General features: G+C 40.6%; 3 protein-coding genes across 9 annotated transcripts in view; 1 reads left to right on the top strand and 2 right to left on the bottom strand.

Moving 5' to 3' along the window:
- Zcwpw2 (zinc finger CW-type and PWWP domain containing 2) overlaps positions 1 to 856 on the bottom strand; it is a 125,079-nt gene extending 124,223 nt beyond the window's left edge. For 2 of the 3 annotated variants that reach the window (XM_075964231.1, XM_075964234.1), the window contains exon 1: positions 737 to 856. The gene's annotated coding sequence lies outside the window, so the exon portion shown is untranslated. Of the gene's footprint in view, positions 1 to 598 lie in introns of all 3 variants that reach the window. The other variant, XM_075964233.1, reaches the window with a different exon arrangement.
- On the top strand, positions 805 to 23,915 carry Azi2 (5-azacytidine induced 2). 4 transcript variants are annotated; one of them, XM_075964229.1, is made up of 8 exons: positions 805 to 1,235; positions 6,514 to 6,734; positions 8,618 to 8,743; positions 9,195 to 9,294; positions 10,152 to 10,300; positions 15,092 to 15,186; positions 19,511 to 19,629; positions 22,062 to 23,915. In XM_075964229.1, the coding sequence occupies exons 2-8, from the start codon at positions 6,519 to 6,521 to the stop codon at positions 22,469 to 22,471; spliced, it is 1,215 nt and encodes a 404-aa protein (XP_075820344.1). In that variant the 5' UTR covers positions 805 to 1,235; positions 6,514 to 6,518; the 3' UTR covers positions 22,472 to 23,915. The 4 variants fall into 4 exon arrangements, 3 of the variants coding, with proteins under 3 accessions (XP_075820344.1, XP_075820343.1, XP_075820345.1); XM_075964228.1 differs by having other exon boundaries at positions 817 to 1,317; XR_012909935.1 differs by having other exon boundaries at positions 849 to 1,317; positions 19,511 to 21,155; positions 21,332 to 23,915.
- Positions 23,916 to 25,453: 1,538 nt separating this feature from the next.
- Cmc1 (C-X9-C motif containing 1) overlaps positions 25,454 to 26,230 on the bottom strand; it is a 69,689-nt gene continuing 68,912 nt past the window's right edge. For both annotated transcript variants that reach the window (XM_075964235.1, XM_075964236.1), the window contains exon 4: positions 25,454 to 25,697. In XM_075964235.1, the coding sequence (XP_075820350.1) occupies positions 25,577 to 25,697 (121 nt within the window). In that variant the 3' untranslated portion in view covers positions 25,454 to 25,576. The remainder of the gene's footprint in view (positions 25,698 to 26,230) is intronic.

Raw genomic sequence — 26,230 nt, 5'->3', positions numbered from 1 at the left:
TACTTGAAGCCCTCCAGGTCCGAAAGGGAGGGAGGGAAGAGGGAGGGAAGGACGGAGAGGAGAAGAAAGAAAAAAGGGGGGGGGAATAAGAAAAAGGGGGGAAAAAAAGAAAGGGAGAAAGAACGAAAAAACGAACGAAAGAAAGAAAGGAAAACGAGAAAAAGGAAACGATTTAGTCAGCTATAGACAGCGAGAATTAATGGATGCTCATTCTTCACCTGGTGTTGGAAAACGTGTGTTTGTAGCCACCCTGGGATGCATAAGACCCTGCCTCAAAAAAAGAAAAAAAAGAGGTTGTTATCTAGAAATAACCAAGGGGCGAGGGGGGGGGGGGCAACTCTAAGGAAGCCAGAACAAGCCAAAGTTGGCCATGGTCCCCTCTTCTCCTACGTCACTGAAGAGGATTCCGGAACCCCAACTGAGCCAGTGAGGGGCGTGGGAAACACACAGCGACCTCGCTTCACAGGACACCCAGGGAGATCGCCGCGCGACACGCAACACGGGGCCTGCATGGGTTCCAGGGAGCGCGGACGCACGTCAGCTCGCGGGTTAGCAGCCACCACGCCAGGCGCCGCCAAGCCGAGCCGCAGCCACCCACCTTCCGGCACCGGCGAGGCCGCCGAGTGGAAAGGACGCGCTAGAGGGCGCCCTGAACACGGGCCTCAGCCCCGCTGCAGCCGGCCCGCGACTTCCCCAGCTCCACTCCGCCTCCCCGCGGCCCGCTGCGACGCCTCACCCCGCTCCCGCCGCGGAGACCACTGGGACTCGTAGTGCGCCCCGCCGCGGAGGCTCACGGGACTCGTGGTGCAACCCCCTGCGCCCGCGCAGAGGCTCATGGGACTTGTAGTACACCCCGCCCTTCCCGGCCAGAGCGCCGCTCCGCGGTGCCCGCAGATCCTTCAGGTCCCGCTTCCGGTTTCGTCGCCCTGCGCTGGTTCACAGGGTGTGTGCAGCGGCGACACCTTTGTGGGCTGCGGGGCGTTCGTGGCCCCTTCTAGAAACCTCTCGTCAGCCGAGCTGGCGCGCGTGCTGCTGGGTAACGGGCCTACTCGGGCGGCCCCGGGCCGCTCCTGCTCGGCTCGCCTGTGACCTCCCTGGCCCCCCGACGACAGGCCTGCGGGAGCCGCGGCCGAAGACATGGGACTCCCTCGGTACACCTGCGGCGGCCACCTTGACGAGGGGAGCGGCGGTGTCTTCGAGGAAACCGGAAGCCCGTGGTGACCCCTGGCGACCCGGTTTGTTTTCAGTCGGTTTCCAAACACTGGGGAAGCGAAACCCGGTGGCCTTGGGGGCGGCCCTACGTAGCCAGGGTTCAGGGTGAGTGGATCTCTCGCGCTCGCCGGGAGGGTGCAGACGGCCTGGACCGGCCTGGTGGCTGTCGCCTGGCCACACACACGTCGTCTTCTGTCCCCGGCGCCCCTCTGCGGTACGGAGCGGCCCAGCGTAGCATCCCCAGCCCCTGTCATCCCCACCGCCCGGCTGCCACAGGCTCTTCCCAAGCCTTCACGGCCGTACTTTGATCGACTGGGAATACTTTCAGTTTTATTTCCTGCACTGAGGTGGCATTTATGTCGGAAAGGGAAAGGAACACGGGTACTGTCAATGGCGTCTGGGCAGTGACCGTCAGTCCTTTTTTGGCTGTATTGCAAGGTAGGCTAGCACTCCAGTCCTCCTCACCGGGAACCCGGTTCTTAGAGGTGAGATAGACTACCCATGGAAGCTACTACAAATCAGAACATAAATTGCTCAGAACAAAATAATACGATAATCAAAAACATTGACCACTGGGGTTGAAATTGGCCTCTGCTCTTTAAATACAGAAGACATCCTCCGTCCCGCCCCCCCCCCCGTTTGAGTTTTTAGTTGGAGTGAACAAAATCTTAAAGTAGTTTCATTTCTAGTTCTCCAAAAATGTCGTGACCCAGTCCGCGGTGCTCACTCCTTCTTCTCAAACTGGGAATAGTTGGGATTATTTGCTGGATCGCTACAAAATACTGATTGCCCTAAGGTTCGTAAATGCTCGTTTTCATGCAAATGTGAGCGTTTAATATCCAAGAGCCAGCATGCTGTCATGGGAAACGGCAGTGGATTAGATCAAAAGCCCTGGGCTGTAAGCATTGAATTTTCCATCTGTTCACATAACTCGAGTTAGAGGTTAAGCTTCCTAGTCCTGCTTTCTTTTCTCTTTTCTGAAGTACACTGCTCACTTTCCAGATAACAGTCTCTAAGAGCTGGACTGGCTCTGAGTTGGCAACCTGTTTGCATATGTAATTACCTCACCTGTGACTTGAGATGTGCCTACCCATCTCAGTGTTTTTACCTTGATTTAAAGAATTCTTAAGAACTACCTAGTTCATTAAAAGGTGAAGCACACATTGCATTGGGTGGCACGCGCCCTAAATAATCGCAGCACTTGGGAAACAGGCATGCTGATTTCTGAGTTCCAGACCAGTCCCTTACACAGTGAGACCTCTTTAAAAAAATATGGTGAAGCACAGTGTCTAGTGTAAAACTGCCTAAACCAGAAGTGCTTCGTTAATGTTAGCGCAGGTTGTTGTAGTGCCCACTGAGTGAAGTGATGCGGCAATAATAATAATAATAATAATAATAAACTTCTGAATGGGACCAACCTAACTTTAATGGCACTTCCCTGAATTGAAGTTGTCTCATTGTTAGAAAATAGTTATTGACAGTGTCTCATGGTGTTGGTTGCGTTGAGATGCACTGCAGTGGAGGAGTGAGGGGCAGGCCGACAGAGCCGTACTTGAGTCTTGAAAGCCTTAGCCATGGCAGCTGGGCTCTGGACTACTGCAGGCTGTGAGTCAGGATCATCATGAAAATGGAATTGCTCATATTGCATATCTGATAGTGCTTAAGCTTTTGGAGACTTAATGAATTACAGAGCATATGGTTGGAAAGGTGCATCAATGAAGTGCTGTCATCTTTTTAAAAGGGCGCTTGAGAATCCCTTTTAAAGGAACAGAAGCCATTCCTGCCCCTAATTATTTAAAATGAGAAAAAGAGTCACTTGTTATTTCCTGGTTCTCCTCCATAAGACAATCTTTTTTTGCCCACTGTTTAATTGACCTAGATGAAGTGGGTTCTCAAATATCCTAACTTTTCAGAGATAGAAAGCCAATGGAATTTTTTTTAAGATTTTATTTATTATGTATACAGTGTTCTGCCTGCATGTACACCAGCAGGCCAGAAGAGGGCACCCGATCTCATAGATGGTTGTGAGCCACCATATGGTTGCTGGGAATTGAACTCAGGACCTCTGGAAGAGCATTCAGTGCTCTCCACCTCTGAGCCATCCTTCCAGCCCGCCAGTGGGAATTCTAAACAGTATTCAGTTTAGAAAGTAATGCACAGTAGGCCTTAATTCAAACCCCAGCTCCTTCACGCGCCACAGATATGATCATAAAGACATTTACTCACCTCTTTAAGTCGATTTCCTTGACTCTGGTGTTGGTAGCTTTTTTCTAGCCAAGTTTAGTGTAAATATATCTAACTTATCAGTCAGTTTCTGACACAACTGTGAGTTTCTTTTTATCTGTTCAGGTTGCCATTCTGTATTTGGATTAGGAGGTGGTATTTTAATGATACAATCCAAGCCTGTTATGTATAGCTGTGAAAGTTGAGATCCAGAGAGCTGAAGTGAACTAGTATATAATCAGGGTGACAGATCATAGACTAGAACTTGAGTTTCTTAACCTTAGGCCATTGTATCATAGAGCTTGTCTGGATTCTTATTGGGAAAAATTACAATCACAACATTCAGTGTGTTTTATGAAGAACCTGTATTTGGGTTGAGCACAAGGTCCAACTCCCACCCCCACCTAACCCTAACCTCAGTGCAGGCAGGTAAGGGCTTCCCAATCCTCCCCAGGCCCAAACCACTCAACCCAACTCCCTCGATCAGCCCTGCTGCAGGGATGGGCAAATCCGGGCTGCTCTCAGACTTGGTCAGAGAAGCTTCCTTTTGCAGTGGTCACCAGTCACTGGCGAGATGCATGCTGGGTTAAAGTGATGAGAATTAGAGACTGAATGCCCAGCCCTGTGTGAGATATCTGTATTAATCTCGGCACCAGCAGTGCGGAGATCATCCTGGTAGAGAAGGTGGAAAGCATGTTAAGAGCGGAAGGAAGGAGAGGAGTGCTGTGACCTGCTGCCTGGTGGATGCACGGTCTCATAGCAACTGTTGTCACCTTACAGGATTTAACATAGAATCCCAGTTTTCTCTATGCTAGAGAGATGCTCCTCCGCTAGACTTCAGCAGCAGTCCAGTGACTGTGTTTGTCTATTCTTGACACTAAGTTGCTAAAGATTATTGGAATGTAAGTATTTTTTTAATTATGGTAAATAAGAATACGTACAAGCAAGTTTCTTAAAATGTTGCATATTAGCATTAGCTTGATTATTTAACTTTAGTGCCATTTACTCAGAAGCATCAAACTTGTGGGCTAGCTGGCTGGTTTTGTAGCTACATTATCACAGGGTTCCATACTGTAGCTAGCCCAAGACTGCCTGGGACTCTCTCTCTAGCCCAGGCAGCCTTGAACTGGTAGTAGTCGTTCCAGCTCAGCCTTCCAAGTGCTGTGATTACAGATGTGAGCTTCCCTACTCGTTTTCTAAGGTTTTCTTTGGGAAAAAAAAGGTTGATTGTGGAGGGGAAAATATTCGTAACTCTGGCTCTAAAACAAGACAGCATCTGCTGAACACTAATCTGACCCACGCTGGCCAATTTTCTCTTCTGCAATAAGACTTTCTACCTCTTATTGTAGGGAGCCTTGGGAATTAAAGTGGATGCTTCTGAGCAGCACAGGGCCGAGTAGTTGATTGGTGGTTATATGACTCAGCCTTGTGTTCTGATGTGAAATACGAGTAAATGGGCTACTTAGGAAGTAAAAGATAACTTTTTGGGTCCCAATTTTAGAAATTTAGTTATTAAGATGGGTGTCTTGACTTTGGACCTCTGAGGGGAGTAAGTGGCCCATTGTGGCAGGGCACTGAGAAATAACTCCCATCAAGGTAGGAAAAGAGAGTTAGAGGCCTGGACTAAGGTACAAGATCTCCTTTGAAGACATGCCTCTAATGATCTAAGGATCTTCCCTAATGCCACACTTCTGGAAGGTCCACAACACCATCACTACCACTGTGGGGACCAGGCCATAACAGTGGTGAATCTACTTAACGAGTGTAAGTGTCATGTCTAGGCTATCTTTGAAAACATTTTATAGAATATGGGCCAAAATTGACAGCCTCTTCATCCTAAAAGTAAACCTCACTTACTCTCTGGTCTGTCTCCTACCTCCTGTCACTCCCCTTTCGGCTCCCCCTCCTCACACTGTCATGTCTTTAAAATTGTGCACCTACTAGAAGTTAGCAGACTGTCAAAAGGTTAAGTGTAATTAAATTTAGTTAAAATGCCTCCTTCACTTATAAGGGTCAACGAATGTCATTTTGGTACCATCTTTGAAAACCATCCCCCATCCCTCTAGCTCTAGAAGTTTCAGATATAGTACTTATCTATACATTATAATCATTTTTCTGTACAAAGCCATTCTGAGTTATGTGGGTTTTATTTTGTATTTCTGCTTAGAAAATGACTAATAGTAAAAATGAATACAGATACTACAATTAAATTATTTGGAGCTTTGTTTAAAACAAAAGTGTAAAAAGCTCAGGTCTTTAAAAGTATTTCTTGTCTTCGTATAGCAGTTTATTAGTTTTTGGTTTTAGCTGATTTTAGAAGATACACAAATTCAATAAATTCTATCCAATTAGGGTAGGTTTGATATTTAAGTCAGATGAATAGTGCGGGTACAGTTTTTACCTCCTTTAAAATTAGACTGCATCACAGCATTTATTAGATAGGTAGGTAGGGAGATAGATTTGCTATATATAGTTATATATAATCTCTATTATAATATATGTAACTTTATAAAATATTCTTTTAGGTAAAATAATATTTTACAGTCATGTTTTATTTAGCTAGGGATCCAACTTAGAACCTGATACATGCTTGGCAAATGTTCTACTGCTGAACCCTAATCCAGTGTAATTTCATACTTTTATAGAACTTAATAGTAATGGATTATAGTACTGGATCTAAGTTCTTTATCTGTATTCATTTTCATCCTTTATATTATAAAAGTGGCTATTAATATTTCCTGAGCCATAACAGCTTACTCACTAAGTCACCCAGCCCCTTACACTTACACTCGTTAAGTAGATTCACCACTGTTATGGTCTGGTCCCCACAGTGGTAGTGATGGTGTTGTGGACCTTCCAGAAGTGTGGCATTAGGGAAGATCCTTAGATCATTAGAGGCATGTCCTCAAAGGAGATCTTGTACTTTAGTCCAGGCCTCTGCCTCTCTTTTGGGTTAGAGCCTGGGCAGCTTGCTTATAGCAATTACCCTGTGCTCCCCCTAAAAGGATAGCTTTAAGGTTGTTCTCAGTGTTCACGTTGTAAATCTAGCTTGTCTTCCCTGCTTTCTCGACTCCATAGCTGCCATGGACACACTAGTAGAAGATGACATCTGCATTCTGAATCATGAGAAAGCCCACAGAAGAGAGACGGTGACTCCACTCTCAGGGTATTCAGGAGATGAGTCTGTTGCTTCACATTTTGCTCTTGTCACCGCATATGAAGACATCAAGAAGAGACTTAAAGATTCAGAGAAAGAAAACTCATTCTTAAAGAAAAGAATAAGGGCTTTGGAAGAAAAGGTCATTTTTTTCTTTTGATTATATTTGACATAAAGAATAATTCCAAATATTTGATATTTAAAATATTTTCTAATCTGTCTTCCAAGACTAAGTAAGAATTTCTAAATTGTTCACCACTAAACTATGTTGCATCAGTTGTACCATGTGCTTGGTAATCTCGTAGGACAAGATTTAAAAACTTAAAGATTTTCTGTTCCAGCATTTTCTTTTCCTTGTTTTCATATTGCCTGCTGTCATTGCTATGTATTGTTGTCAGTTTTTTTCTGTGTGTGTGTGGGGGGGGCGTGTGTGTGTGTGTGTGTGTGTGTGTGTGTGTGTGTCACACGCATGTGTACCTGCATATATTTGAAAGCCAGAAATCAGCTTCGGGTGTTGTTCCTTAGGAGCTGTTCACCTTCTTTGTTGAGACATGATCTCACACTAGGTCACAGTGGTTACTAATTAGACTAGGCTGCCTGGCTAGGGAGCCTCGGAATCTTCCAGTCACTGTCTCCCTTTTACTGGGGTTACAAGTACACATAACACCAGGGTTTTAACCTGAGGGTTGATCTCCGGTCTGCACGCTTGTGCAATAATCGTTTACCAACTGAGCTGTCACCCCGCCCTGGTATATGCCTGTAACAACATTTCCAAGTCTGTACAGAAGAGTAAGATCCTAGTAAATGACTTTGCTTCGCTGTGGTTGGGAAGCTCTTCAGCGGGACTGGACGGACCCTTTACTTCTGCATTCTCTTTGCTTTCCTGGGGAAAGTAGGAGTAACCCTTGAAGCTGACCGTGATGTGTACTTCCCATACTAAGGTTTACATTTTTTAATACTATCTGAGGTAGCCGAAATGCAGTCTAAATCATCAGACTTAACTTGATTTTATATGTCAAACTTTTTCTTGGCTGCACATTTATTTATGGCATTTTAAGGTTCTAATTAGTTTATTTCTTCAAATCAGGTTTGTATTATTATCTTACAAAAACAAGAACTTCAAATGGTAAAAGAAATGAGTTTGTTTTCTTTTAAAGACTAATTAATTTATTTAATGTACATTGGGGTTTTGCCTGCATGTGTCTCTGTATGAGGATGTCAGATTCCCTGGAACTGGAATCATAGCTATGAACTGCCACGTGGGTGGTGGAAATTGAACCCAGGTCCTTTAGAAGAACAGTCAGTGCTCCCAACTGTCAAGTCATCTCTCCAGTCCAAGAAATGAGTTCTTAAGAAATTTCCCTGTATTTAAAAACTTGAGGGGTGGGTGTTGGTAGAACTTATTCACTTGGTGGAATGGCAAAGCAAGGAAGTCATTTCTTAGTATTATCATAATTTCTTCTCATTCATTTTAACTTAGTAATTAAATCTGCTTGCCATATATTAGCATAATAGTTATGCTTTTAAACTTCAATAAAATCATGGGATTTAGTGCATAGTTAACATACAAAATCTGTACTTTGTAACCATCAATCTATTAATTTCAATTGCTGGAATAATGTAAGATTTAATGAAGTGACATGTGTATTCCTTAAGAAGTCGAGTCTGATTTGTTACTTTTCTGGTGATAGAAATTAGATACTGTAGATTTGGAAAGTACCCGGACACTTCCAAGACTACTGTATTATAGTGTGATAATTACGTATATTATAAAGCAGATAGTACAAAGTACAGATTACTGTTGAGCAACAAACATATGTGTTTGGGTGTCTTTTTTGAGTTTTTTTCTATTATATTTGTCTTGTTAGTGAGATTGTATGGGAGTCAATAGTCACTTAATTATAGGCAAACGTAGGCTTTATCCTTATGTTGCCATGGTTAAAGTGTAGAGCCACCACAAGATGGACTTACGTGATTCTGCAGAATACTCACTGAAGGTTTCTTCCCCTAATGTCATGCTATCAGCTTGCCGGAGCTCGAGCAGATGAAGAAATAAGTTCTGTGGGACGAGAACAAGTGAATAAGGCCTATCATGCATATCGAGAGGTTTGCATCGAGAGAGACAGCTTGAAGAACAAATTGGAGAAAATAGTAAGTTGATTTGAAAATACTTTATATTTTAATTATTTTGTCTTGCAAGAAGTTTAGAATTAAAGGGTTAAACATTTACATTTATTAATTAAAATAAACATGTTCATGGCATATGGAAAACTATATTTTCCAATAACATACAAAAATAAATGCTTAGTATTTAATGATGTTAAGGACTTAAAGTCTCTTAGCACCACTGACTGACTTTGAAAAAAGTATGGCAAGGTCAGATTACTCATTGTGGACATTTTATTTTGTTTTTGTTTTGTTTTTAATCCAGTGAGCAGTGATGTCCTAAGAAACAAAGATTAGTGAGAATCAGGGTTCATTTTCCCCATCTTGCTTTTAAAAGTTAGAATGAGATTTATTCAATGTTGACCTAAAAAGTAAGAAATAAGACAAACCTAGAGATTTTATTGACTGTAATTTGGCATTTTCCCTACTTAACTAGAATAAAGACAACACTGAATCTTTGAAAGTATTGAATGAACAGCTACAGTCTAAAGAAGTAGAGCTTCTGCAGCTAAGAACAGAGGTGGAAACTCAGCAGGGTATGCCACTTACTTATTATGAATATTCTAATAGAATTAATTGATCTTTCCATTTGTGTGTTATATTCATAATCCGTTTCCTATATCTGTATGATAAAGGCTAATTTTTTCTGTTCTTTTTTTCACACAATATCTTACTAACTTTTCTTTATCTGAAAATTGTACTTTCCCTACAGAAGATGTGATGTATTTATTCAAGGGTAGTGCATGATAAAGTAGAGGAGCAAAGACAAAACCCCATCCTCTCCAAAACTGGCCTTCCTACTGAACTTACTGCCCACAGTTAAACATGTTGTCATGGAGTGGCCTGATTGTCTCTTAAATCTTTTTCTTCCTGAAAGTTGATGAAATGTATAGATGAGATGCTGAAAAGGAAAGTTTGTCTGGGAAATAGAGATGATAGCCTTGTTCCCATCTACAGTCTCGTGAGATAAGCAAAAGAAACGCCTATTGACAGACCTTTCAGTAAAAAATTCAATGTGAGATCTTCCCATGTTGATGGGCGGGACATTTTGGAGATGGAGAAATGAAGGACTAAGTCAGGTACTGTAGGGTCCAGCTGTGTTAAGTTCCATAGTCAGGTACTGTAGGTTCCAGCTGTGTTAAGTTCCATAGTCAGGTACTGTAGGTTCCAGCTGTGTTAAGTTCCATAGTCAGGTGTTTAAGAGTGAAGTTGTTTTGACATGCATTCTGTCAGTCAAATTGCAAACTTTGATGGAGTTCATGATGCTGGCTGAGCCTTAGTATTTATGCTTGTTTTGTGCCGGTTACTTACTGATATTTTACCAGTGTCGCCTAGGAACTGTATTTGGTATTAAAAGCAAAAATAACTATTTTGTTGTCTATCCTTTTTCTAGTGATGAGGAATTTAAATCCACCCTCATCTAACTGGGAGGTAGAAAAGTTAAGCTGTGACTTGAAGATCCATGGTTTGGAACAAGAGCTGGAGCTCATGAGGAAGGAATGCAACGATCTCAAAGTAGAGCTGCAGAAAGCCAAACAGATGGTACTTCAGCATTGTTACATTGGGAACTTTGTGCACTTCGTGTATATATATAGGTTGTGTAACTAAGTACTAAGTCATAGGTCTATAATTAATTATAGTCATAGAATGTTCATTGTTGCTAGGATTTCATATATCCTATATATTCATTCTCGCCTAAGAATATAATTTTAAGACTTGATTTAAAATGTATATTGAACTATTTCTTAGTTACTTTTCTATTGTTGTGACAAAACACCATTACCAAGCAATTTATAAGAGAAGCATTTAATTTGAGGGTCAAGGTTCCAGAGGGTTTAACTCCATGATCATCATGTTCGGGAACATAGCAACAGGCACGCAGGGTATTGGAGCGATAGCAAAGAGCTTACATCTGATTCACAGGCGCAAGACAGAGAAAGAGAGCTATCTGGAATCCCACGGGCTTGTTATACCTCAGATTCCACCTCCCGCCCCACCCTCCAGTGTCACTCACACCTCCTTCAACAGGGCCATGCTTCCCAACCCTTCCTAAACAGTTGTATCAACAGCAGACCAAGCATTTAAACATAGCCCAGGAGGACTATTCTTATTCAAACCACCAATAATTTAATTTTTATTTTAATTTTCCCCCAAACTTCCCTTCCATAGGATAGGGTTCCTCTCATTTTGAATGTGTCTAAAAATTTTAAAGAGAACTTAGTTTTAACTTTTTCCATTTTATTTAACCTAACAGTTTGGTTAGTTTAGACAAAAGAGACATCATTATAGAATTCTTGGGGGAAAAAAACAAGCTTACCACTAACAAAGGAAGCCTTACATAGCCTGTTTCTTTTCAGAAGACTCAAAACATTTGAGAATTCAAGAATTAGGAAAATGAACAAGAAAAACATCTGCCAAGTCTGCTGCCATAGCTTGATTAACCTACAGTCACCCGTTCATGCAGACTGCCTCCACCCTAGCATGCTTAGCCTAAAGTCATCCATTCACGCAGACTGGCAGACTGCCTCTCAGTTTCTCCCTAGGAGTCTGTTTACCATGATTTACCCTGGGTTCAAAAACAGCTGAGTTTTCAGATGAAGCCGGGGAATATGAAAAAATGGCACCAGAATATTTTTACATTTGTGTATTTTAATCCTCACCTCAACTATTTGCCCACCAAAGCCTTACATACTGCTAAGGACTCCTGTCCACTTTTCCCTGGAGGTCACCTTCTAAAAGTGGAGTGCTTGCCATTCTCTGACTCAGCCAGAGTTGTGTACCCACACCCCAAATGTGGCAGATGTGCTCACACTTCTCTCTTGTAGAATGTAGTCTTTATCTGTCAGTGCCCGCTGAGAATGAGCTGCATGTCGGAGCACGGGAGCTTTCTGCTTCCACCTGACTAACTTCATCCATTCTGGACAGTGAGAAGCCATATTGGAAACCCTGGACCTGGTAAAAGAAAGCACCACAAAAATTGATGTCTACTTGGCTTAGAGCCCAAATGGTTTCTGTCTCTGTTACTTGACTGCACTAAACATTACTGCCCTACCTTTAAACTTGTGGCTGGCTAGACATCACCATTTCTCCGTACTTGAGCGTTCTGTTCCATAAGCTCAGTGACCGCAGCCACTAATGAGTCCCTTGAAAACAGCTGCTTGCTCGCTTGCCTGCTAGAGAAGACTGGCACTTTGAAACTCGGAATCATTGTCAGTGTGTATTCTCTTTTTGAAAGGAAATAATTTGATAGCTTCTATAAATAAAGTATGTTTACATTTTATACATAGACTTTTCACTATAGAATGAGAAACAGTACCATGCAATCATGGAAATCTGGCTCACTGTGTTTTTTATTGAATATGGAAATTAGGAATATCATTTACATTCAAGAAATTTATTTTCTATGGGCATTAAATAACTCTCTTTTCATAAATGTTAAGTTAGGGATTGTATAAAGAGGTTAGCATAGTACATGGACAGAGTGTATTCAGTACATACATTAAAACAAAAAGAAATTTGTTTAGAGTAATTCAGAAAGACAGTGTCTGTGGAAGTGGAGTGTGGTTCTTCTTACTTATTCTGTTCCACTAGGTGGTGCTAGGGAATAAATATGCTTTTAGTTTATATCTATCATATGCTAGCAGTTCATAGAAACAGGTTATTAAAAGTACAAGAACCTTTTGAAAGTTCCATCAGTTTAAACTGATGATGACATGAATTCTGAGAGGCAAGAAACCTTTAGAGTTTGGTGTGAGGTAGGGAGGAGTGTTGAAAAGGCAAGAGAACCTGAACGCTGTCCTGCTTTCCTAGTCATGCATTCTTGACAGCAGGGGGTCTTACCGTGAAAAATACCACACCTGATGCTAAGACACAAACTCAGAAGAGCCGGTGGCTTTCCCCCAAGGTTTCCAAGTTAAAACTATGATGTTTTATGTACTTTTAAATCTGAGCAAAATCTACTTGGATATAGAAATTTAAGAATGAGCCAAAGAAAGTAGTTTTATTTTCACATTCATAACTTGTCTGTGTCTACTCTGCCCATAACTTTAAAATGCTAAGACACCATTTATGAGACACATAGTTTAGGATACCTTCAGGGTGTGTAGCAGCAGCCTTTGTGGTCATACTAGTCGCTCTCTATTGACTATTTGCAAACTTGGCTACTAGTGTTTGCTCTTAGGAAGGTCAGCATTTCAGAGGTGGCTCTGCTGGGCTTTCCCAACACCTTACCCTGGCCATTTACATTCAGAGCAGTTGGTTCTGAGAGTTCAGACTCAGCCACAGTGATATAATACATTGAGTTAAAGTAAATAGCCAGTGTGGGGCCCTAGTTTTGGGCAGAGTAGTGAAGGTCCCAGGACATGTGGACCTTGAGGGAATTCCCAAGAGTGCTGTTCACAGCAGTGCAGCCTACTCACTTCCGTAAGGAGTTTTTGCATGTTAAGGACAATCCTTTTGAGGATTTTAATTTTTGCTGGTCTAGGTTCAACCTTTTCTGCAGTGACAGTAAGTATAAAACTATTTTTTATCCTAACAATATTTATTTTGTATTGTTGGCTTTCAAGAGAAGGTTTCCAGTAAATGTGTATTTTAAATATTCACTAAGGAGCCTGTTTTTTTAATTTATGTCACAAAAACTGAAGGGGTCTGAGGATCATTTTAATTTCTATTCTATGGAGACCAGTAAAGAACAACCCAAAGCATGTCTCCGATGCTGGTGGTCAGACCTCCCTGATGCTTTGCTGATTCTGTTTCTCCTTCTCCACAGGCTGTCCACATGCACTTTGTCACTGCAGTAAAGCCAGGGCCCCAAACTATTTGAAATCCTATATTGTAGTACATCAAATGTAGGGTATATGTGAAGTCCTAATAGCTTTCCCTTGTTACACTAAAGAGTAGCATTGAGATGGTACTTTTGAGACAGACCTTTATTCTGTATCCCAAGTTGGCCCAGAACTCACTATGTAGCCCAGGCTGTCCCCAAACTTATGGCAGTCCTCCTCATCTCCCAAGTATTAGATTATGGGAGTGAGCCACATGCCTGGTCTATAATTTATGTTATATAAGTATTAAGTAAATTTTTTTTCATCCTTACACCAGCAGTTCCTCCTGATAAACAAATTAATACCTGTGAGACTGTTACAGAGAGAAGATCACGAGTACATTAGATTCTTTAAAAGTATCTTTATAGGTGTGGGGTTTGGGGGCTGGTGGTTTCGTTTTGTCGTGTCACACCTACAATATAAATAAATAAAAGTTTGAAGGATGTGGGGACTTGAAGAAGTTCTTGCCAAGGCTGTACCTGCAAGGGAGTTTGGGAAATGCAGTCCTGAGCTGGCGACACAGTACCGAACCCCAAATCAAATGCCATTATCAGTGAAGAAGATGAGAACGGGCTGAGGAGACAACTAGAAACCTCGGCCACATTTCCTGAGAATGATTCTAATGTAACGCGATGCTTTTAAAACACGACAGTCTCTCCTCTGCCCACTGCAAGAAAAATAAAACCAGTGGGCCCATATGCATTTGATGGAAAACGAGATAAAATTCTGTAGCGTTTCCCAAGTGAGAACACTGTTCAGGCATGGGGTTTGTTGGGTTTTTTTTTTTTAAGAGATAAAATTGCTTTTTCTGAAATTGGAATCAATTTCTTATGTAGTTTTTGAAAATAAAGACGAAAATATTTACACATACAGGAAAGTTCTTACCAGGTCATTCATTTTATGAGGAAATGTATGTCTTAAAACAGTAACTGTGGTTAAGAGCACTGGCTGCTCTTCCAGAGGACCCAGGTTTGATTTCCAGTATCCACATGGTGACTCACTACTGTCTGTAACTCCAGTTCCAGGGGACCCGACACTTACACAGATACACATGCAGGCAACAACACACCAGTGCACATAAAAGTAAATAAATTTGGAGCTAGAGAGATGGCTTGATGGTTAAAACAGTAACTTGTCCATTTTTTGCTTTTTTTGGGGGGGTACAGAAATAATGCCAAAACCTCCCATTTTCCATAGAATTCATGCAAATATACCTTAAACAGTAATGTAATGGGTTACACTTCGATATGTTCAGACGTATGTTTTATAGGACTCCAAACTCATGCAAACACATTCAAAAGGAAAATGAAAGCATGAATGCTCCACATAACTGAAAGTGATTTGGACATTTTGGGGATAGTGGCGGTGTTTGATTAAAATTGAGTCTGAAATCTAGTCTTATACTTTATACAATTATAAACGTATTCTGCGGATGTTGAAACATCTGTGATGGTCAAGAACTGAGAAAGCTGAAATAATTCCTTTCTTTTCTTTGCTAAACACATGACAGGGTCCATCTCAGGAAGACATTCTGCAGGACAGAGATCTCATCAGAGCAAGCTTGTCGAGGGAGGATCACACTCCACACCAGGGCCTTCTCCACAGGTCTGTGTGCTTTCCACCTTTCATGATGTGCTTGAGCTTTAACCATAGGAGCAGATACTCTGGGTGCCGGCTGTAATCTCTGGTCATCATGTATTTATAAAAATGATTCAACAGTTACTTACCAGTAGGCTTGACCTGACCTGCTATGCCGTACTTATCAAATATATTTGAAAACCGTTTTTTTAGAGAAATTACAATTTTCAAAGTATCCATCTTTTAATTCTATAACAAATACCATTTTAGTTCCTTTAAGGCAGTGGTTCTCAACCTTCCTAATGCTGTAGCCCTTTCATACAGTTGCTCATGTTCTGGTGACTCCAACCATGATATTATTTTGTTACTACTTCATAACTGTAATTTTGCTACTGTAATGAATCATAATGTAAATATCTGGTGTCCTGGTCAGGACTCCCAGGTTGAAAACCGCTTCTTTAAGGTAATGGAGTGAATTTTCAAATGCTAAAGAAAACTGTATGTCTGAAAGTGGAATCATAGATGAGTTTTCTCCTTTTTTGTCATAAACAGTGTTCATTTACAAAAAGGTTGTTATATAGTGTTGGTTAACAGATCAGGACTTTACAGTATTTTCTGAACAGGACATAGAATGCTCTCCTAAGATGCAGACAGATAGAGGGGTGAAAATTTGTACTTAGAATAAGCCTATTTGTGTGGGCCATTAACCCCTTTACAGGTACATGGTGTAAATATAATAACAATGCCTAAGAAAATATTGTCCCCTAAAAGGGCAGTGTGATCAGTACTTAGAGTGGCTAAGTAAGACAGCTTTGAAAAGGCAATCTTGTGGAGTTGACTTCTGAACCTGTCTGCCCATGGGCAAAATGAGATTTCTCTGCCCTAGTCAGGGTGACCGTGGTTGTGATGAAACACCATGGCCTACACTTGCACATCACTGCTCATCATCAGGGAGTCAGGACAGAAACTCTAACAGGGCGGGATCCTGGAGACAGGAGCTGATGCAGAGGCTGTGAAGGGGCGCTGCTTACTGGTTTGCCCCATGGCTTGCCTAGCCTGCTTTCTTATAGAATCCAGGACTATCTGCCCAAGGGTGCCCCTTTCCCCCCCACCACACAATGGACTGGACCGTCTCATGCCAATCACTAATTAAGAAAATGACCTACAGGCTTGCCTTCATCCTAACCCTATGGAGGCATTTTTTTCAGTTGAGGCTCACTCCTCTCCAATGACTCTAGCCTGTGTCAAGGTGACAGAACACTAGCTCACACAGCCATTTTGCCAAGATGGTATGAGAATGTGGTCAAGTGCCTAGCACATAATGAGTACTTAGCCATCATTATTCCTATGTGTTATTTTTCAGGGCTCTCAAGTACAGTGACTATCATTTTAGTACTCAAGAAACTGCAATACAAGTTTTTTAGAAGCAACTATATACACAAAATGTATTTCCTTATGTCATTTAAAGCAAGTTAGGATTATACACCCATTAAAGAAAGTAGGCCTGGGGGCTAGAGAGATGGCTCAGTGGTTAAGAGCACTAACTGCTCTTCCAGAGGACCCGGGTTCAATTCCCAGAGCACCCACATGGCAGCTCACAACTGTCTGAAGATCCAGTTGCAGGGGATCTGACAACTTCACACCAATGCACATAAAATAAAAAATTAAAAAAAAAAAAGAAAGTAGGCCAAAGTGGTATTGGTATGCAGTCCATGCATAGGCTCAAAAACACTTGGAACCCTGCTGAGAAGTTGAGAGATAACTTGCCTTTTCATTTCTTATATAATGGCTTCAGCATTTGTTCACACACATAGAATTACCAATCATTTTCACACACTTTAAAGATAATGCTTTTATGTTGTTATCCACAAGAGGAGGAGTTGTAAATAGTAACAATCTTAGATATTGGAGGGCGGTGTGGACGTGTGCCTCAGAGCCTGTGTGTGAACAGTAACAATCTTAGATATTGGGGGCAGTGTAGACGTGTGCCTCAGAGCCTGTGTGTGAACAGTAACAATCTTAGATATTGGGGGCAGTGTAGACGTGTGCCTCAGAGCCTGCGTGGGGGTCGGAGAGAACAGTACAGTTGATCTCAGCTTCACTCTTTCCTTGCTTCCAGTTTAACTCAAGTCACTTGCCAACACATCTTAGGGTTTTAAAATGTATCTTTTTATGTACATGTGTTTTGTGAACCTGCATGTTTATAGGGGCAATAGGTGTGCAGGAGCCTGTAGAAGCCAGAGGAGGCATTGGGTCCCTGGAACTAGAGTTAAAGGCAGTTGGATGCAAGGAACTGAATTCTGGTCCTCTGCAAGAGCAGTAAGCACTCTTGTGATGTGGAAGTCCCCTGTGTGCTGTGATTACCATTAATGAAAAAAGAAACTGCTTTGGACCTATAGCAAGGCAGAATTTAGGTAGGCAGGGAAAGCTAGGCTGAATGCTGGGAGTAAGAAGGGCGGAGTCAGAGAGATGCCATGGCCTTTAGAGATAGACATGCTGAAACTTTGCTGGTAGGCCACAACCTCGTCGTGATATACAGATGAATAGAAATGAGCTAAATTAAGATGTAAGAGTTAGCCAATAAGAAGCTAGAGCTAATGGGCCAAGCAGTGATTTAACTAGTACAGTTTCTGTGTGATTATTTTCGGGTCTAAGCTAGCCAGGCGGCCAGGAACCACAAGCAGCCTCCATCCAACACTCTTGAACTTCTGAGCCGTTTCTTAGGTATTTCTCCCACAGTCCACGTATCTTTTTAATCTGTAGTTTCAGTGTAGGTGACACTAAGAGCAAAGGACAAATTTTGGTGATGTAGTTTCATCTTACCCTCATTTTTAAGCAATCATCATTAAATTGAATTTTTAACATGTACTTTAGGTATTGATACTAACACCTTTATAATCATCTTTTACTTGACGTGTACTTGGTGTTTGAGTACCCAAGTATCATGAATATTTTTAAAGTTAGGTTCAAATTCACCATTTTATAACAATAAACTATTTTCAAACAATATTATTCATGCCTGTGTGCCTGAGTTTCAGTAGAGGACCCAACTTTGAAATGACTCTTTGAAACTATCCACTGTCCAGAATTTTACATGGAACCAGCAATCTTCTTCACACTGAAGACAGACTTCGTTATACAACAGCAGTTGTAAAAAGCATCTCCATTGTTTACTGGTTCTGATGTAGAGCTGGTTAAATACACCAGAGGATAAACAATGATATTTAAAATGCGAGATTTTTTTTCAAAGCAGTATAGTTCATAATACAAAAACTACAGCCCAAGTAGGGTAGAAATACGATGTTAAAAGAGGTAAAATTTTACCTCACACAATTTAACTTGTTTTAAAATACCTATTGCTTCTTTTTTTTTTTTTTTACTAGATTCAGATTTCAGGGTTATCCCTTTTAAGTTCTATTTATTAGATAGAAAAAAAATGAAGCATGAGGTAGCGTGTTTGCTTTGTTTTCTTCCCATACTACTTACACTCTCGAACCTGTAATAGTGGTTGTTCTAATATTATGGAGTCAGTTCTTACATTGACTAATTCAGGTATGACTGTGCAGTAAAAAAAGAATATGTGCTGAAGATTTCACTTAGTTGGCAATTACGAACCTAAAGAAAATTATGGGCCTAAGAGAATTTAATGGACAATAAAAGCTTTTAAAATTAGATATAAAACAATTTCAGATTCTGAGATAAAATCCTTTTCATTATAAAACTATGGAAAGGCATTTTGAAGTTCTGTTTCCTATAATCTGCTTCTCTAGCTGCTGCTTAGTTATGGGGAAAGTCATGTGACTCCTAATGTCTTGTGCTGTCATGTCACATTGGTTTAGAACCAACAGTATGAGACAGCCCAGTCAGACATAAAGAATGTAATGCATGAAGCCTCAATTTTGCCGTAATGTGGTCTCGGGTATCTCCTCATTACTTCATTTCACAGTGTCAAAACAATCCAAAGATAAAGATGGACTCAGAGACCAGACATGAATAAATGCAATTTTATTCTTGATCAGATTGACAAAGGAGAAACGTATTTCTTACTAGTTACTAATTTTACTAATAGCACTGTGCAGTTTTGGCTAAAATAAACCCTTGGTTTTAAGAGCCAGTAAGAAACTCACTGGTTAGAATGTTTATCATAATCTGCTTATTACAGTAGCTATTGCTTGAAATTGGGGCAATGTTATCCCTAGGTGTTTTTCACTTAAAACATTCCAATTAAATATATTTAGTTTCATTTATATTGTCAGAAAACAATATAAAAATAAACCTGCTTGCTTGTAAAGTTATTCCCCTTTACACATAAGAAGGACTAGTATAACTTGTTTTTAAAATTCCATTTTAGTGATAACATGCAGCACGCATACTGGGAGCTGAAGAGGGAGATGTCTAACCTACACCTGGTGACGCAGGTGCAAGCAGAACTACTCAGGAAACTGAAGACCTCAGCTGCAGTCAAGAAAGGCAAGTCCCTGCTGGCTGGAGATGCCGACTCCAGCCACACTGGCTGAGGATCAGCTAGCTACTTTATCTTAGCAAAATCTCATCCGATGACTGTGATACACAGGCTGTGTGCAGTGTGTCCACTCCACCCATTCCCTGCTGCGGCTTCAGTCTCTAGCTGGTCAGCTTCACACATAAAGGTGTTGCTGGTGTTTTTTCTTCAGTACTATATTCTTTCCCCTTGTGGCTTTTCTCAGCCAAGTGTTGCTCATGTGTAAGGCTGAGGTGTTAGGTTTGCTCTAGTTGGCCCTTCACCACAACTATATATTTAAAATGAACTCCAAACCAAAGTTTCATTTCAGTACTGTGAAGTATACCAAAGACCTAGCTCTTCATTTTCAAAACAACTCTGATTCATTTAGTTCCTGACATCTTCTTAGAGGCTTTCTTTTCCATACAGGATGTCTGATTGAAGGCAGACTCAACAAAAACTTTTCATTGCTTTCTTTTTACATGCAATGTTTGACTAAAGCTTTTGAGCTTTTGTTAACTTAGTAGTGGGCACTTTTGCCAGCGCTGTTTTTGTGAGTGTTTGCATCTCCCATTGCAGGAAAGGTTTATGTCTGACGCATACAGTATACATTCAATGCCTTAAGTTTACTTCTCAAAGGAATGTGATGACTTTGAAAGGTGATCAGCGTCTAATTTAAAATTGTTATTTGCACCTCTGATTGTCCTAAAGGAGAACAAGAAAATTCTTTCAAAAATATTCTCAGGAGTGTTTGTAAGGGAAATGTTTCACATTGGGGGGAGGGGGCGGAATTCAAAGTTTTTTTTGATTTCTGCAGTGTTGGGTACTTAAGAATCAGGCAAATTAATGTGATGTTAGGCAAGCATAACCTAATTTATGGTTCACCTTCCCTCGTTCTCCAGTAGTTCAGCTTACTTATGAAGACACCATAGGTGGATAGCAGAAGTCAGACTGCCCTTAGAGGGCATCAGCTAGTGTGGAGCAAGCTGTCAGTACAACTTACATCAGAAGTAGTGTGTTCCAAAGCAGCAGAAAAAAGAACTCTTTCCATTTTGTCTTCCTTCTTAATTGGCTGAGAACACAGGCTTTTAATGCCTTTGCACTGTCAGTTTCTAGAACATTTCCTTCGACAGTGTTAAGTCCAGGTGACCAGAGGTCACGAGTCCCTAAAGTCATGGTTTTAAGTAGAAGGGTTATGGCTCACTTACTCCTGACCTGCCCATCACTACTGCCCAGAAGAATTAATTACTTTCAGTTTTTTCTCTCTATTCACCCTTCCTACTCCCCCGCCCAAATGTTTCAATTTGTTTCTTCTAAAATTACATGAGTTGACCCAGCAAGATGGCTCTGCAACTGGAAGGGCTCACCTACAAGTGTGAGGGAAGAACCAGTGGAAGCAAAGAACCAACTCCGGAAAGTTGTCCTCTGACCTTCATGTTCGTGTGTGTGTACCTGCATTCTTATGCTCACACCCACACATAATTAGGTTGCATGCAGCCTTCAGTCCACTTGGTCAGCCTTTTTTTTTTTTTTTTTGGTTTTTCGAGACAGGGTTTCTCTGTGGTTTTTGGAGCCTGTCCTGGAACTAGCTCTTGTAGACCAGGCTGGTCTCGAACTCACAGAGATCTGCCTGCCTCTGCCTCCCAAGTGCTGGGATTAAAGGCGTGCGCCACCACCGCCCAGCTTGGTCAGCCTTAAGTTGAGAAAAAATGTAGCTTCCAACTGTAGCAGACTGAATGAGAAGAGTAGAAGATGCTGCGGTGTGCCTGCACTGGCTGTGGCGAAATACTACTCACAGCGGTCTTTCCTAAGCCATTGTATGCATGAAAGACCTATTTCCTTTTATGTTGACCTGCTTGTTGACTAAAGCAGAATTATATTAATCATTGTATTTATTCTAAGAAATTGAACTTAAAGCTTTATCCAAAAAACCATTGAATATATGTTAAAATTTCATTTGATTCTTAAGAATTCAAAGTATATTTATAAAAATAAGTTATTTTTGGCCACTCTCCCACAGAGAAGTTTGAATAAGCAAAGGAATATATTTTAAACCGCTACTACTTTTCTCAGTCCCCACTGGCACCAATATGCTCTAAAACTCGCCACATTGAAGGCCAAGAGCTTTACTGGTCTTTGCCTTGTAAAGAGATGACACTTTCTATGTCTTGGAGACTGCATCAGCAGGACACGGCAGGAAGGGACTCCTACATCCACTTGCAGCTGAGTGAATGACCTTAACTCAGTGGCAGTAAGTATGTGGTCTGTCAGAACTCAGATCTGTTCAGAGTCTCCAAACCAGTTTCCTGATGAACATACTGAACTGGCAGTGTTCATGTTAGTGTCAGCTACAGAGTTAGTATATGACATGTTTACAGCTACAACTGCTAGGAAACTGACACAGCCTGTGCTTCCTTTGTAGCCTGCACCCCAGCAGGATGTGTTGAAGACCTTGGGAGAGACAGCACGAAATTGCACTTGACAAATTTTACTGCAACATACAAAAGACATCCCCCTTTGTCACCAAATGGCAAAGCTGCTTGCTATGCTTCATGTCCTTTACCAGGAGATATAAAGGTTTTATCAGAGAAAGCAGTTCTTCAGTCGTGGACAGATAATGAGAGACGGATCCCTAATGATGGTACAGACTTTGAGGAGCACAGCTCCTATGGCAGAAATTCTCTGGAAGATAATTCTTGGGTATTCCCAAGCCCTCCTAAATCAAGTGAGACAGCATTTGGCGAAAATAAAAACAAAACCTTACCTTTACCCAACTTGCCACCACTGCATTACTTGGATCAACATAATCAGAACTGTATTTACAAAAGTTAATTTGATGGGACTCTTGATTTGAACAGGAGGACGCCAACTCCCACTGGTTTACCAAGAGGTTATTTAGACTGGAAGTGGACTTTGAATAAAACCTTGCAGTTCTCCAGTATGTACATTTGTACATTCTGTACAACATTATATATAGTGGATTTCCAGTATGAAAACTTCCAGTTGTACCTTTAATAACACTTAAAAGGTTTTGCTTCTTGGATTAAGAATGGAAATGGAAATTCTAGACATGGTTTCATAAAGTATGTGACCTGCCTAAATACCTACTCATTAAATAAAAAGCAGCCTTTAATATTAAAAAAAAAAAAAACCCATGTCTGCTGGTTCAGATTGTATCGAGAAGCAAATGGCAGTGTGAATAGGTTGTGTTCCTTTGACTTCCTGATGCATAAGAATTTGAAATATAATAGAATAAAAGTAGGTTAAACCTATGCTATTGTGTTTCAAGTTTTAAGATTTAGAATCATTTTTAAGTAAAATGTGTATACAATTTTAAAATGCACTTTGAATTCTAAGACTTGAACTAATGACCATTGAGGCCAACTTTTCCCCACTATATTCAAATCCTAAGTAGTTAAAAATGATGTGGTGTGTGAGTAAACTATATAAACCTACACAACATGCAGTCAGAAGTGGAAAGAGCAGCATCTTTAGTGACCTCTTGTGTGTCATGGTCATTTTTGGCAGGACAGCTGTTTGTCTTATACAGAGCAGCTTTGATACTATGGTATGATATCTGAGAAAGTGATTTTTATTTAACTGCATCTAGAACTAAATTTTGTGCTGTCTAATTACAAAATATATCCAAATTCATTCTAATTGGCAAGTCACCTGTGAGCAACTAAGGAAATAACAAAGATGGTTTCATGTGGAAATTCATCTAAATTCCTTCAGGGTTGAAGCATTAAGAGTATTAGTAATCATGTATTACCTGTTTGACGTAAGACTTCCTAAATGGCATTTCATATATCCTGAATTTAAAGGATTTCAGATCTCGTATTACTGAGTATCATACACAGCCCAACAGTGTTCATTATTCACCAGTTATTTTTTTATTGGTTTATCTCACTCACTTATTCATGCCTGTCCATGATTAATGGAATTGATGTCGATGCTGGAATGTGTTCTGACCAATGAACCCAGCTCACTCAAGGGAGTACAGGTTCCTGCCAAGTAACACAAGACCCAATATGCATAAAGCAAATACAAGACTCCAGGCTTTCACCGAAGGAACTAACTACCTGTGTAATAAAGCAGAGACATTGCTCATGTGGCCGTGGAGCTATCCATCATCTGTCTTGTGTCTAATGTAGCTTACTGGTTTGCCTTTTTTAAACCAAGATTAGAAGTTTTCCTTTGTAAACAGAGGCTTATAATGTTTTGAACAATGCCAAGAAATTGTTTTAATTAAAATTATTTTTGTTTTTAAAATGGAGTTGGATGTGAAATAATGTCCTTGCCTATGTATATTTCCAAAGTCTGGTATTAATTTTATTTCTCAAACATTCCCTCTTCCTAGTAGTAACAAGTTATCAAAAAGGAATGCTAGAACAGCTGGATTAATGCTCTTAACAGTTTAAGTGTTAATGACCTGTGTAAGAGTCCTTAGCTAGAAAAGATGAACCCCAAAATATTTTTACCTAGCCAGAAATGCTTAAGTATATACTTAGTCAACCCTGTGGTTGAAGAGGTGGCATGGTACTATCTGTATTTTGTGATTCATTAAAATTGGCATTTTTATTAGTCCTTTTCATATTAGCCTAACATTCCAAAGTGTTTCCCTTGAAATTTTCTGGAATAGCTGGGTTTCTTTTGGTAAGGAAATCCAGTTAAGCACACCTGTAACTCAATACTAGAAGGAGTACCTGTTCCTCCCTCTTGATAACTTATTAGCCCGAGAAAAACCTACACCTCTAAAGATTCTTGTATTGAGTTGAGGCCAAAATAAAACTGAATGCATATGTAAGTCAAGAATAAACATGCCCTATGAGTGTGCAACTGCTGAAACCCAGTATACCAAAGATACATCTGCAGCAGGTACAAGAGATGACTATAAGCAATTTGTCTAATACCTATTGATTATATGTCACACAACAAAAATCTTGTTACAACTTCATTCACTTCTTACAACAACTGCAACACCTTTTCTTTGAGTCACTGAAAACAAGAACTGTGGCCCTGTGAATTATAAGATGCACCAGTGGCAACAGACTCTCTCCATTCTGTAGTCTCTAGACTTACTGTATTTGCTTGCCTTTGGCCACCTCTTACTGTTCTGTGGTCTGAGAAAACGGATTCTTTGTCAGGAGTAAAATAGTTCTTTGGTGAGTACTGTGTGAAACTTAGCACACATTTGAATGAGAAAAAAAAAAATGTTTTCATGGGATTGGAGCCAAAGCTAAATCTTATCTTTCTGTTTAAGAACATGGTGGAAAAAATAAATAAATAAATAAGCCCAGCCAAGGCTCAAATTAACACACTGGAGCAGAAACTTAACCACAGTTCCTCCTCCCGAATCCCCAGTGTTACAGAAGTTCACACTTGACAACTTCTTAAAATCAGAGATTATATGAAGTTGAAAAGATCAAGAAACATAGTGCTGAAACTTTTCCATCAAAGGTTTCAGAAAATTAATTCACCTAACTTCATCTGTGTAAAGGCCAAAGCCCTGCCTATATACCCAATCTTCTGGCAAGGCTGGCTAAGTTGTCACAGACACTGGGACTGGTGCCCACAGTAGCACACTCAGTGTTGGAGTGAAGTCCAGATACCATGAGCAGAGTTGATGGCTCTTGTCCTATGCTAGGCTTCAGCCTGCATGACTGGAAGAAGGTAATGTACTTACGGAATTCTGAGACCATCAGCTCAGTGCCTTCAGTCAGAGTTGTGGAAGAACTTAAACACAACGACAAAAAAAAAACAGAAAACATTCCATTTAGTTTTCCTCCTATCCCATATTTAATAAACTAGAACTCTGAAATAAAGAATTTTATTTCATACAAAAGAATCGGTAGTTCATGATTAGGTGAGCAAACATTTTTTTCAGTCCATTATTTTCGGGTTATATTGCAAGTGGCTTCCTGACTCACTATTTGCCTACATGCTTGTGGGAAGCTTCTGTAGCCTCTTCTTGGTAGGAACTCCGGTTTTTCTGAATTCTTCCCTTTCCTTGAGGTATTCCAGTTTGCATTCTTCATAGAAGGCTGGATCATTATAGCTACAAGGAGTAAATTAAAGTATTTCAAAATAGATACAATATAAGCATTAGTAACATTAAATTATTCATGAGAATCAGTCTTGAGAAGTTGACTTTCAATAATAGTCACCAAGACACAATAAACAGTAATAAACTAGTAAGAAAAATAGAATTGAAGATTTTTAAAAATTTGTAATTAAAGCATATAGTAATACAAAGTCTTGAGTTTAGTCTTATCACAGAACAGAACAACGAATGATGCTACATTCCAGGAGCCCATGGCCTAACAGATATAAAAAGTGCAAAGATGGCCATGGAAACACAAGGAAGCAGAGGTGTCAGCAAAACAAACTTGAGTTTGCAAGGCCACAAGAAACCCAACAAAAGGGCATGTTGAAAAGCATATGTGAGGGTAGAGTGACACGTACAAGGTACTCTCACAGTGAAGGATGCACACAGCAGAAAGAACCCAAGGAACAGTGCACAGGGACCTAAATATAATGGACCACTTCTGCCAATTTATAACAATCTATCCCAAAAGCAATAGAATAAAA

This window comes from Microtus pennsylvanicus, chromosome 3 (genome assembly GCF_037038515.1).
Source record: "Microtus pennsylvanicus isolate mMicPen1 chromosome 3, mMicPen1.hap1, whole genome shotgun sequence".
Taxonomy (NCBI): Eukaryota; Metazoa; Chordata; class Mammalia; order Rodentia; family Cricetidae; genus Microtus; species Microtus pennsylvanicus.
Note: the sequence above shows the minus strand (reverse complement) of the source record. Positions and strands in the feature narration are given on the sequence as shown.

What these genes read in the sequence shown, in the direction of transcription:
- Azi2 (XM_075964229.1), top strand. Translation starts at nt 6,519, where the DNA reads ATGGACACACTAGTAGAAGATGACATCTGCATTCTGAATCATGAGAAA. An exon ending in TAAGGGCTTTGGAAGAAAAG is followed by an intron (nt 6,735 to 8,617) that starts GTCATTTTTTTC and finishes TCATGCTATCAG; the next exon opens with CTTGCCGGAGCTCGAGCAGA. An exon ending in AGAGGTGGAAACTCAGCAGG is followed by an intron (nt 9,295 to 10,151) that starts GTATGCCACTTA and finishes TCCTTTTTCTAG; the next exon opens with TGATGAGGAATTTAAATCCA.